The sequence below is a fragment of the Ricinus communis genome, chromosome 5 (genome assembly GCF_019578655.1).
Source record: "Ricinus communis isolate WT05 ecotype wild-type chromosome 5, ASM1957865v1, whole genome shotgun sequence".
Taxonomy (NCBI): Eukaryota; Viridiplantae; Streptophyta; class Magnoliopsida; order Malpighiales; family Euphorbiaceae; genus Ricinus; species Ricinus communis.
The window spans coordinates 23,021,763-23,035,677 of record NC_063260.1 but is presented as its reverse complement, the minus strand read 5'-3'; the positions used below and the strand labels follow the sequence as shown (position 1 = coordinate 23,035,677).

At 30.6% G+C, this 13,915-nt stretch overlaps 1 protein-coding gene across 1 annotated transcript; it reads left to right on the top strand.

The window, feature by feature from the left end:
- Positions 1 to 1,021: 1,021 nt before the first annotated feature.
- On the top strand, positions 1,022 to 3,424 carry LOC8258449 (dof zinc finger protein DOF5.4). Its single transcript, XM_002509408.4, has one exon. It carries the CDS (start codon positions 2,200 to 2,202, stop codon positions 3,142 to 3,144), a length of 945 nt encoding a protein of 314 aa, XP_002509454.1. The 5' UTR covers positions 1,022 to 2,199; the 3' UTR covers positions 3,145 to 3,424.
- Positions 3,425 to 13,915: the final 10,491 nt, after the last annotated feature.

Sequence of the window (13,915 nt, the reverse complement as noted above, 5' to 3'; positions counted from 1 at the left end):
AGGCCAGACTATGAACGGGTCTAATTGAAACTGTACAGCACTTCTAATTCAACATCTCAAACTAGATTGAGGATGGTCCAGAGAGCAGCGAACCCCTTCAAACTTTAGAGAACAGTGGTGGAGATAATCAAGGAAAAGGTCCATGTCAAATTGAAGGGGGACAGTGGTAGGAGGGTCAAGGTCAAAACTCATAACTCAAAACTCAAAACTAAGCCATATATAGAGGATGATGGACCCCCATAATGGTAGCTAGGCTAGCATCATTTCAATTCCACCACCACATCATCGCGAGAACAAGAAGATAACGAAATCCGTTTGTCCTCAAGGTGGTGGCTGTTTGTTGATATACAGGAGCAGTTGACGAATATGGGCGTCATTCCTCTTTCTGGTACCTGCCTCATGCCACATGCTTCTTCTCTCAGATTTAAGAAATACTGAAACTTCTTCCCCTTACCCTCAGGCCTCTTGCCTCTTGTAGATAATGACAAAAGTGGTGAGGTTATGCATCTCTACCTCTTGAACTGTCAAAACTACCCTTCTCCCACTTGTTTTAATGGATTGGTTACCTGCGTATCATTCTGTGTTAAAACTTTCCCATTTTCTAACAGAGAATTTAGCTATTTCTGATGCCATACATTCAATTTTCTTACCATATTTTACACCTGAATAAAAAAATGTCGCACATTATAATTATTTCATGGGAGTTCCTATCATGACCTATATAAATAATATAATATCGAAAGATTTTTATATTATGAATATGTCATTTCATGTAAAATATCCAGTTGGATTAACAAACTAATTGAATATTAATAATTAGAAAAAGAACTGTCAAAATAAATAATCATCCATACACTCAAAAAAGAGAATTTATATTATCATATAATTTGCTAAATGTATTTATTCTCCTGGAATTTTGTTCCAACTAGAATTATTAAATTAGAAAACCGGTTTCATTGTATAATTTTTCTATATTATTGTGCTTATTCTTTTTATTCTTATATAGAAACCTATTTGTGAATGCACATTTAAAAGAAACAATAGCAAAATATAATTTCATGGATTCAAAAGAAAGATAAATAAATAAAAGTGGACGCGACACGTAAAATTGCCCATCTTTTAAGTTATTGAGGACACGAGTGTCATTTCAGTGAATGAATGTCGAAGTTATCAAGAGTGGGCATCCAGATGGCGCAAAAACGCCATGTCAGAGAGAACAGAAAGTAAAGAAGAACAAGCAGAAGAAAATTAAACAAATAAATTAAAAAAAAAAAAACAAATAGATAATAGAAGGTTGTAGACAGAGAGAGAGATAGTGGAAGGAGAGAGAAAGCGAGAACAAACAAGAAGGAAAAAAAAAAAGTTAACTACTAGTTGCAACTCTGACACAACAGCCACCGCAGCCATTGCCCACCAGCCACCGCACACTACCCTTCTTCTTGGCCGCGGCTGCCGCCTTTGCTCTGGTCCTTCTCCTACTTGCGCGCACAGTTATCTGTATTCTATACATCCCTCTTTCTTGATCTTGATTAATCTCTCATATATCACCTATTTGCCATCTCTGTCTTCGGGAGTATGTGTTAGAACCAGGGACCGACATGTAGGTAAACACTAAGGAGTAATAATAATCTTGAAGCACAAAGTCGTTCAATCAAGCCAATGAACCGTTGTTTTTATGCCATGTTTGTTTACAAGACTAAGACCTTTCCTTTGTCCTGCCCCGACAGCCGTACACACTTCTCAATCACACAATTAAAAACAGGTGATTCTTTGCTATCAGTTATTATTGGTGCTATTTAATTATGTGTATGCATATATAGATAGTTAAAAGAGACAGAAAAGAGGGTGGAAATCTCGGGGGATTCTGGGAGATATGGAGTTCTTGATTTTGCATTTGGTGTTATTTGGTGACTATTTATTAATGAGAGAGGGGGAGACAATGGTTTATAGAAGTGGGTGGGCATGCACAAGGTAAAACACAATCAGGCCGTGGTTTTTCAACTCTTAATTACTAGTACCAGATTCTCAAGACCCAGGGGCAGACACGTTGGTCCTTCACTTGCCTTCTCTATATTTTGAAGCCCTTCTTCCCCTCAAAAACCTGCATGCACCAAAAATACAAAAGACAATCCATTTCTTCAACTGTTCCTTAAAAACAAATCAAACCCATAACCGAAAACCAATCAAGAAAAGAAAAGTATGCAGCAAGATCAAGATATCTTGAAACCGAATCAAGATCGGAGGATACAAGGAGAGAATCAAAATCAGCCGCAACAGCAGCCACAGAAATGTCCTCGTTGTGAATCAATGAATACAAAGTTCTGTTATTACAATAATTACAGTTTATCTCAGCCTCGTTACTTTTGCAAGACTTGTAGAAGATACTGGACTCAAGGCGGAACCCTAAGGAATGTCCCTGTCGGTGGCGGTTGCCGGAAAGGGAAAAGAGTGAAAACATCATCATCATCATCATCAGCATCATCAACCACCACCACGTCTTCTTCCTCAAGTGAGAACTCTAGGTCTCAATCTTTGGCGAACACAACACAGAATATGATTACTAGTACAAGTGTTAGTCTTGGTTTGAGGGCTAAAGAATCGGGGAATCTGGTTTCAACTCCTGGAGCTTCTTCAGTTGGAACTTACAATTATTCTTCTGCTGGTGGTGGAGGTGGATTCTTGATGAATTCCTTAGCCGCAATTCAATCTTTGAGTAACCAACCAACTCTACCCCAATCGTTTAGTCTAAATCATCAACCTGTGAATCTTGGTGGAGATTTTGCAGGAGGTGGTTCAAGTCTGAGTCTTTTGCATGGTTTTAATGCTGTTGTTCCTTCTTTTGGGTCACAACAGATTCAACAACAAAGGCAATTTTACAATATGGGCAGTAGAGATAACAGAAATACTGGAGACCATCCTTTTTATGCTGCTGCTTCTGCTCATCATCAACAGCAAACTGCAGGTTTTATCACTAGCAACACTAACCCTACTAATGTATCTGATACTGCTTTGTGGAGTGTCAGTACCAGCACCGCAGCAGGCAACACTAGCAGCAGCAGCAACATTGTCAATGGTGGCTCTTTTACTTTGAACCCGACAGATCAGTGGCTTCATCATCTACCAGGTTATGGTCCTCCACCGTGATTGAGCTATATATACATCTTCTTTAGCCCAAGCGCCAAACAACGGACAGCTACATGACTTTATTTAGAAGTATTATTCTTTGCTTTTTGTATACAGATCACCCATGAATCTTTTCTTTTTCCTGTTTCTTTTTACAATATTAGCAAAAATGGTTTCATGTGCGTTGGGGATCGGGAAGTAAATGGAGTATATTGTGAAATGGTGTAAATGCAAGAATATAGGGGCACCAGCCTTTATGCTTATATCATATATTGCTGGGTTGAGGTAGGTTTGTTTTGAAGTTTGAACTTTTTGATCAAAGATGGTATGTTTTGCTTAAACTTTTGCTTATTTGTTCTCTCTTTTCTTTATTTTTCTTTAAAAGATAAAATTTCCTCATAATATCATTTCAATTTCCAATTCTCATTCAAAGCATTTCTTTAGTTTAATTATGCTTTTGGACTAGTTAGGGTTTATGAGAGTACACGAAAGACTAAAAACAAAGAAAGTAAGGGTGCATGAGATAGTGGAGGTAGCTGATGTCCCTGTAAAAGTTGTTGGACAAGACGGTTTGTTCTTGTGCATGTGGGTGACTGAACATACAAAGATGCTTTTCGTCAAGCCATCATTTCTATAGATTCTTAATCGCTCTACCCACCTCATAATTTCCCAGTCAATTACATCTTCACGCAAATCCCAGTCGACAAGAGTATTTTCACAGAGCGTCAGCAAAGCTAAATAAATGCTTCTCTCATCCTTTTTGCTATTTTGCCTTAGCATTTTGGCATTAATTAGTGACGTAGATGACCAAACAGTTGATGGAGTTTCCTGCATGGTTTTATCCAATCCACACGAAATGGTGTTGCTATATGGTCATTAATAAGGCCTACTGTTATTATATAAACGAACAAAAGGAAAGAAACAAAAGCAGTAGTGCATTTAGTTGGGAATCACAAGCCAACAAGCATGGAGCACCCAGAGCACTACTATTTTATGATGTTGAACAAACTTAATCCTCTACTTTGAAGATTTGACTGCTACTCTAGGTAGGTTTCTTTATTAAACAAGTCGTTTCAATTGTTTTATATTTATATATATATATATATATATATATATACTGGTGTTGCGTAATTAAGAAACTATATCCAGGTGGGAGGGGGGCTATTGGAGTGGAGGTGGTGGGGGTGGGGGTGATGTGGTTTCCGAGCAAAGCAAATCTTTGGTCTGCCATGATGAGATCTGTGGGCAGAGAATAAAAGTAGGCAATACTCGCTCTTGGGATAACCCCATCACTGCTTTTGACGTACGCCACACCGTGTTTTACACTGCAACTGGAGAGAACCCTATTAGTTAGCTCCATAACCATTTTACTTTGGTTATTTATAGGCAGAAGACCAGAAAAAGTTGCCTCCGTTTCGGTTGGACTTGATATAGCCATATTATTATGGCTTTATCAATTCGAGTGATGCCTTGTTTTTCTTTTTCTTTTTAAGAAAAAAAAAAAGTGAAAAGTTCTTTCCTTATGATTTTGATCTTGGTGCTGAAAATTAGTCACAAGTAAATTTCCCCAGTTTGAATTGCAGACCTGTTTCAACTTAGAATTTTATGCTTTATACAGTCAAAGATCTTGAGACACTATACTTCTTGAATTCTGGTCGCTCATAAGTTGGTGTCTTGGTCCTTATTGTGGACATAGCAGAGGTCGTGCAAATTATTGTCAAAAACGTTATACTACTGTTGCAAAGTTATTATCACTAGTTCAAACAATTATCAGAATTTGTGTTCTTGTCAACTTAAAATAAGCACATTACAGTCGCAATGCACTTTTCACTATATTCAATTCTTTAGATTTAACGAGAAAACCAATCACACCTTCTTGTATATTATTCTTTTACACCTTATACATTGCAATGTCCTTCGGAAGGTTTGGTGAGAGAGATGCATGGAGAAACAATCCAGTGTCTGCCTTTAGCACCACATCTACATCTACATGATGTTGTACCTCTTTCTTTTAATTTTCCCCCTCTTCTCTTCTCTTTTTAAAGCATGCATAAGTGGTGGGTTCCCACATTATGTCAAATATCCCATCGCTATGAAACTTATAGGCCCCATTGCCCTATCATTTGGTCACTTTGGTCATGCTTCTTTGTGTTAAAGCCCCTTGAATTTCTGTATATTTAATCACTTACATTTTTTTAATCATTTTGATTAGCCCTATAGTAAGTAAATGACATTTCATCTATGCAGGCTTGAATAGCAATCCTTGACCATACAATGAGTTGAATTTCTATATCAAATGCTATCATATGGCCCCTTTTCATGGGTAGTTATCATGACTATAAACGTAGTTCCTGTAGTGGATTTGAAACTACATCCACGTGTGTTTGCCACTTCCAATTCTTTCACAAATCTGCTTTCTTTTCTTTTCTTTTTCCCTTTATCCTGTTGTAAAATTTTAAGCTTGCCTTTAACTTCACTTTTAATTTGACTATTCATTTGTTACTTCAAAATTATAAGTTTAGACAGACAATGTCACAATATTATTGTGAATTCTAATGTGGTGTTTGGTCTATGATTTGAATTCGTACAAAATTTTATGATATTAGCTAGTTTAATATTTGTTAATTGGATCTAAGTAAACGTTTGCGAATGGCAATGTGATAGGTAGACTTGGCCAAGGGATAGTTCGAACAACAAACTAGTTCGAAATTAAACTAATCAAACCTGAAAATAGCTAACTTGAACCGGTTGTAGAGATTGGTTCAATTCTAATTTCATTGTATTAGTGTTTTACTCATGTACGATCCACGTAAATATTAATTATTTGACTCACTATAATTTAAAAGTTAAAATTATATATATATGTATGTATGTATATATATTTAAATTTATCATCATAAATATTTATAGTATCAAGATCATGAAAAATTTCTTTTTTTCTATAGTGAAATCTATTTTTAATTATATTTATTTATAACTTATGAAATTTATATTGATTATCTGTATAGTTACATATAAATAAATAAATTTAATATATTATAAAGAAAAACCAAAAGTATTCACATATACTGTAAAAGTATTTTAATATAATTATATAATTATATAATAATAATAATAATTTATTTTAATAAAGTAGAATATAGCAAACACTTTCCCGTAGATCTTTTCTTTCATTTTTTTACTTTAAAAAAGTATAAAGTTAAATCTTTTAATTCTAATTTTATATATAGGTTTAGATATTTAAACTATTATCATTGTTTAGCATTAAATGGAAGCTTGCCAATTTACTTTTCAAAAAATTTTAAAATATAAAAGAATTTATTGAAATTATTATACAAAATTATAAAATTTTATGTTTAAATCATGTTAATTGCTTTGAAATTAGTGTTAAAGTTTAATGATGAGTTAATAATTCATTATTTTAGATAATACGCATTGCCTATGGCACTATTGAACAAATAAATTTTAATTGTAAATTTTTTAATATTTTATTTTATTATTTATTATAAATAACTCTATATGAATTTTTTTAATATTTTATTTTATTTTGTTTTATTATATTGTAATTAATCAATAAACATTTTTTAATAAATTTATATGTCCTTCTTTTTCATAATTTTATATATATATCATGTGATACGTGATTTATGATATATATATATAATTAAATGAATGATGTTAAGAATGGCGTTCTGTTCCCGCCATTCCATGCCTACCACATTATCAGCCCTAAGTAAAATCTAAGAAAAAATTGATAATCTCAAATAACCTATACACAATTAATTTGTTTTAATGTCTTGAGATGTTAATTTTGAATCCAAAAACATTAATCCGATTGTAAAATGAGCTTAGGCAAACAAATTTATGGAAAGAACACTGGATGTTTTATTTAATAATATTTTCTTCTATGCAATAGCATGAATATGGTGATGGTGAGAAGCAAAACAAAGGGCATGAGAGGTATGTATGCTCGAGAGCATTTTTCTTTTTATTTCTTGTTAGCAAATTATTAGCCTAATTAAGCTAATATGGTTCCATTTTTATTAAGACTACTTGTTTACTTCATTGGTCTTGTCTTTGGCGTCGCGACGTCACAAAAGGATCAATAAATAAAATGTGAATAATAGGGATGGCCCCAATTCTAGGATTATAATGTCTTTGATGCATAATTACTACCAACTCCTGAAAGATCTTAATCCATTGTCATAAATGATACTTTAATTGATGAAAGAATTAAACCCTCTTTATATTCTTATATTCTAATGTATTTGGTTAGGTACATGCATACATAGATTCATTTAATCGGTTTTTCAAGTATATATTAATTTAGTTCTAAGTTATTATCTTTGGATAATTGTAACTCAATATACATGTCTATAATGGGAGACATAAAATTGGGATGGTAAATGAAAATGCAAATTATCCAGAAAAAAAGGTGTGTCGAGATGCAATTGGATAGTGCGAGTGACTAAAAAGAGGGACCTAAAGAAGATGCTTTGGTTTGAGTTTTCTTGGAAGTGCCATGAATATTAAAGACTTGCCTTGGTCGCTAGTAAGGAGACGTGTCATTCTAATAATATATCAATCGTTGCATTAATTCTAAATATCCAACTACTCATCATTCCTTTCTTCATTTTATTATATTTCATGTATGCGGTCAGACTCGTCCTTTTGTATGTGCTTCAGTATGGAACAATGATTTTGGTTTGGGTTTTAACTTCTAATTATTCAAAATTTATCTAACAATAATGTCTATAATGTAGTGGGTAGATGTCAACTTAGTTAACAACCTTCCTGTTGAGATTTTTTCAGTTTATTCGCTAAGGTTTTTCTAATCATCAATCTCTTTCACCGATTGCAACCCTAAATATATTAAAAATATGTCAATCTCTCTCTGTGGATAAATTACGTGGTTAGTATTAAGAATTTACTATTTATATTTTAATAGTATCAACTTCTTAATTTTTTTTTAGCATCATATCTATTATGTTTAATTTAATTGGTATCATCAATTGAAATAAAAATAATAAATGTGGTAGTGAAAGAAAATAAATTAAAAAAATTAATTTCATTTGAATATATGTGATAAAAGCTTGGTACTAACGAGATAGTTTACTATTTTTTTTAGTCTTTGATTAGTTATCATGTGAAGAAGAAAGGAAAAATTTTTAGCTGAAATTAATTTAGCATGTCATATATAAATTAAAGTTATTATATGTTAGTAATGTATCATTATTTATTAAATATAGCATTTGTATTTAGTTGAATTATTTATTACCACTAGTCACTCATAATAAAAAAATTAATTAATAGAAAATACTTATTAGATAAATGATATTAGATATTAATATGTAATTAATTTTTCCTATAAGTAATGTGGTAGATTAAGTGGACTTAATTATTATTATTACTCAAATGAAGAAATATAAAGGAGCTGCAGAAAGTGAAGAAGCTTGAAGATATCTTTGAAACAAGAAATATAGTTGTCAGTAATCAAGCTCATTAGGTTAGGTAAAACGTGGACAAGGATGACCAACAAGCTCGATCCCCAGTGCAAGAGGTACAGCGCAAAATGGCTTACAATTGTTAAGAGACAAAAATATTCTAGTTGGTCAATAAGGATGGTGAGGCTAAGCTTCTGAAATTCCCTTCATGAGGAATCAAAGCTCAAAATAAGTACAAAAGAAAAATAAAAAACAAAACAAAACAGGAACTCTTATAGATTAACCAAACAACGTAAAGCCTTCAATCAGAGTGTTTTTCTTTTTTTTTCGAAAATCAAATATCATATCATTAAATAAAATTCAGAATCAATTACATGAACTATAAAAATCAGGAGGGTGCGAGAACCAGTCCATAGCACCTGATCTAAAATGTACACAGCCTGAGCCAACAGATGAGCTACAGGATTCGCAGACCAACCAGCGAACCTAAAGTGCTTAGCAAACTCAATTCAATCATCCAGCACTACATTGAAAGCATGAATTATATCTGGACCCTCTGATCCCTTCATTAACCTGAGCTGCATCAGATTCAACGAATCACAGTTGATTATCCAAATAACTGTAGGGATTGGAAGGGGGTCACAACGACACCAACAATGTTGTCACACAATCAAGACAACCAACCAATTATGCAATCCAATCAACCCAAATTGTCACATAACCAAATTAACAAAGGAAACCAGCAACTAAATACAGTAAATAACTAGCTATAACAAAAAAAAAAAAATAGCAAACAACACACACGATTTATACGTGAAAAACCTATTCGATGTGAAGAGTAAAAACCACGGGACCTTTTGAGGAGTCCACCCTTAACTTCTCTTATTTATAAATTTAAAGAAAAAGAACCCCAAATCAGTCTACAAAGGATTCACAACCCACCAACAAACACCAACAATAAGAGAATTGAAATAGAGAACAAAAAAGTGTAGAATTCACCTAAAAACAGCAGCTCTTTCCAGAGACAATTCCCGATGAACCGAAGCTCCAATTGACGATCCGAACGGTCAGAATGTAGCCCCGTGTGTCCTCAACAAGCTGACAAAATCCAACGGTGGGATCTTCTCCGGCGACCAAAACACTAGAACTGGTGCTGAGAAAAACGAGCAGGACAACACCCTTTGGAACTCTCTAGTTTCCTCTCTCTTTTGTGTATGTTTTCAATCTGAAAATTGCTGCTCTCTTCACACACTAAGTGTCTACACAATAGCCTCTACAAGCTTCTCCTAAGCCACAAAACCCATGCCAAAGTTGACCAAAAAATAAGACATAACAAGTCCATCATAAAAGCGCATAATACATGTGTCCAAAAGCAATAAAAAATATTGCAAGTTGGGCTGGACCCATAACAATAACTCCACAATTCAAACATGTATTCTTCTGGGCTCAAGTCCATTAGCCCCCGCTGGGTCCGCTTTATTTTTAAACAATTTCTTTTCTTTGTTTATTTGGTTTCTATTCAATCAGGTTCCTTGTCCCTTTTTCTTTAAACAATGAATTGAATCCTTCATTTGTTTGTATTTTCTAAAATTTCTTTTTTCAAGAAAAACATTTATTACTTGATTTAGTTCGATTTTGAGTTATACAATTTGGTTTAATCAAATTAATTAAATTTTTTAAAATTTCTTAATAAAAATATAAAACTTAATCTTTTAATAAAAAGTTTATGTACATTAATTTAGTTGGATTTTTTCCGGTTAAATCTTCTATTTGTGATTTTTATAAAACTCATTTAGTATTTTATATATATTATATATATAAAATTCTAGGATATAAATTCTTTTGACATATATGACTATATTTTGAAATAAATTTTTATTTTGACACCTGTATTTAAATTTATTTATAATTTTATCAAAATTTTATTAATTAATTAATTAATTAATAATTTATAATTAAATAATGATTATAATGTTAGAAAATAATATTTTAATCATATTATTAATATTATATTAACTAAATAATATCTAATTAGCTAATAATTTTAATTCTAAATATTATATTTTTAATATTTTATTAACTGGTAATTTAATTTTATAATTTTATAATAATTTATAATCTTAGAAATTAATACTATTAATTAATGCTAACAATTAATTATTTAATATTTTAAAAATAATTTTTTATTATTGTATTTATATTGATCCTAAAGTACTAAAATTTAAGAAAAATATAAAAAATAATTTATTATTACTTTTAAATAATAAAAATATTAAAATTTTTATTCAATTTTATCTGTAAATTTATTTTATATTAACAATTATAGTCAGAATAATTATAATAATTATGCAATACGCAGATAAATAACCAATTATTATTTAATTAGATTTATATTTTATCTATGACTACAATATTTGTTAACGTCGGCTATTACGAAAATAATAAAATAGAGAGGCATTATATTCGTTGAACTCCATAAAATTATATATTTTATATCTATTTATGGGATCTATAAAACTATAAAATAATATATTATATATAATTCTATAAAGATTACTGTTTGTTTTTACGATTTACGACAACAAATATTTTGATCTCATTTAATATAATGATGGACCAAAGCCTATAAGACGTGCACGGATCTACTCTAATTAGCGTGGACTGCCATTTCGTAGCAAAAGGGCCTGGTCCCCACAATAAAATAGTGCCTCCGGTTCTCTCTCTCTCTCTCTCTCTATATGTATATATGCTCTTCTTGCTACCGAACCAACACAAACCTAATTAGTGGCAAAAGTATAGAAACACTTCAGCAATACCATAAAATTAATAAAGACAATTTTTAAAAATATATATATTATTTTTTAATTTATTTTATTATAGTAGTTATTTTTCTAATTTTTCTTTTGTTTTTTTTATTGTTTTACCAAAATTATAAAATTATATATTTTTTTCTTGATATTTTTACATAATAAAATAAGAAAAATATGAATATTTTTATTATTTTTCCTAAAAGTATCTACTAATAAACTTAAGCATCAGCTAAACGGCAATTGAGCTGCCGGTAGCTTAGGCGGCTGATAGACTGGCCCTTATGCATTATTAATCTAATTATGGATTATTTGCTTAGCCCTTTTATCCTCAGTGCAACTTAATTAGATGACTGCATTAGGGGCAGTGCAGCAAACTCAGTAGATAAGTGATCAACAACTCAAGTCTGTTCTACAATTCGTGGACATTAATTAGGAGGCTTAACATCTAATTTCGCCCATTAACTCTTGACATTTCTCAATTATTTTTCTTTTAACTTATAATAGTCCTCAAATTCTGTTCTGAACCTTTTTACATTTTTTCATGTATTTTTACTATTTTTTATATAATTTTTCAAAATATAAGTGAGCAAGGATAGAAAAATACATGTATAAAAAAAACAAAAGAGGTCGAAAAAATAAAAATAAAAAGGTAGAAAAGTCAAATTAAAATTAAGAGATGTCATACATTAAAATAATATTTGGAGACCGTTAAAGATTAAATTGGTAATATTTATGAATTATGTATAAATTAATAAAGAGAAATGGGTAGAGTTTCTTCATTACTTAATTGCCTGTGATTTTTGCAATTTTGGACACAACCCTGATTGGAATTTTAAAAAATAAAGAGAGAAGGCTGAAGTTTAGTTTTTAATAGCATTTTCAATCAACTTTTTATATATGTCAAATTTTTTATTTTAGTGAGTTATTTTATAAAATGACTTTTCAATGTATTTTTTATTTTTTAAATATAAAGTAGAGAGTCAATTTGATTCTCTAGACGTGGAAAGTCAAATTTTACTCTATATTCTGTATTTAATAAATGCAATCTCCCTTTCGATACATTTGATTTAATTGATATTTGTAATTCTTATTTTTTTATTGATAAAAATTAAAAAAATTTAAAGTCATTAATACTTATAGAAATAAAAACAAAGTCTAGAATAAAATATAAAAAGTCAATTGGATTTAAATAAAATATTTTATTCTTTATATATATAATATATTATAAAATTATATTTTTTAAAATAAAAAGCAACACTTGATTATGTTTATTCTAAATCTAATACGCCCTTTCTTTTTTCTTTTAAAAGCAACCTATTTGAAATTGAACCATTCCGTTACTAAAATCACGCCGGTCTATTTTTGTCGACTTGTACGAGTCGGTGGAACACAGTGCGTTTGTGGTTTTTGTAATGGAAGGGCTCAAATGGACCGCTTCCAAGAATAATTAGGGGGCCAACTGGTCCTGAGGCCAGACTTCAAGGGTCTGGCTGGCGCTTTTCTGAAAACTAGAGAGGTTTTTCACATATATTGAGAATAGGCTGTAAAATTTTATTTTAGGCTCCAATTTTTTCTTCCAGAACAAAATTTGAAACAAGTTTATTTATACAGTTTTATTTATTATAGTATTTTTTTTTGATTTTTTTATACTTTATTTATATTATTTTTATTTTTCTTAATAAAATTATGACAACATTATATTCATCTTTCAACTCTATTCACATTCTCGTAACAAATTTAAATACTACGATAAATATAAAATTAGTATCCCTCTTGACTTTATTTTAATTATATATCTTTATGTTATCAAAATACACTAGTTATTATAAAAAAAAAATATAATATCATTTAATTCATGGATATCATATAGAAAGAAATAAAATAAAAATAATAAATCTACATCATTTGATTAGTTTTACAATAATACAAGTTAAATAATATATTTTCAGTATCTTTTTTGTATAATTTTAATATTTTTATCCAAATAAAATTTTAAATAAGATAAAAAATTATATAAATAATTCTTTTAGAAAAAAATCATAAAAAGATTTAAAAAAAAATAATCATAAAAATATTTTTTCAAATAAAAAACCGTATCCAATTCTTTAAAATAATAACCTAGTAAATGAATTGCAAAATTATCAGCATATCAATGCTATATTTGAATTTTGTTTGGCCTAGATTTGTGACTAGTACTGTTAGACATCAACTAAAGCTGCCATCATCTCCATCATTATACTAGCTATAAGTGTCTATACCAATAGTAAAGAGGTGTGCTATTTCCTTTCTTTTTCCTTTTCTTTTTACTATTGGTGGCTAACCAACTCTCCACATATAGCCACTGCCATCTCTATACTTTCGGTGCTTTGCCACTATTATCACTTTCTTCTTGGACATATTCTGCCATCATCCACCATGTTTTAGCTTTTAGCAATACATGCACCATGTACGGGTCCATTATTTGTTTTTTAAGCATGCCAATCAATGTTACATATCATATCAATCACGAACGTTCAAAAATAAGGCATTGTGATATGT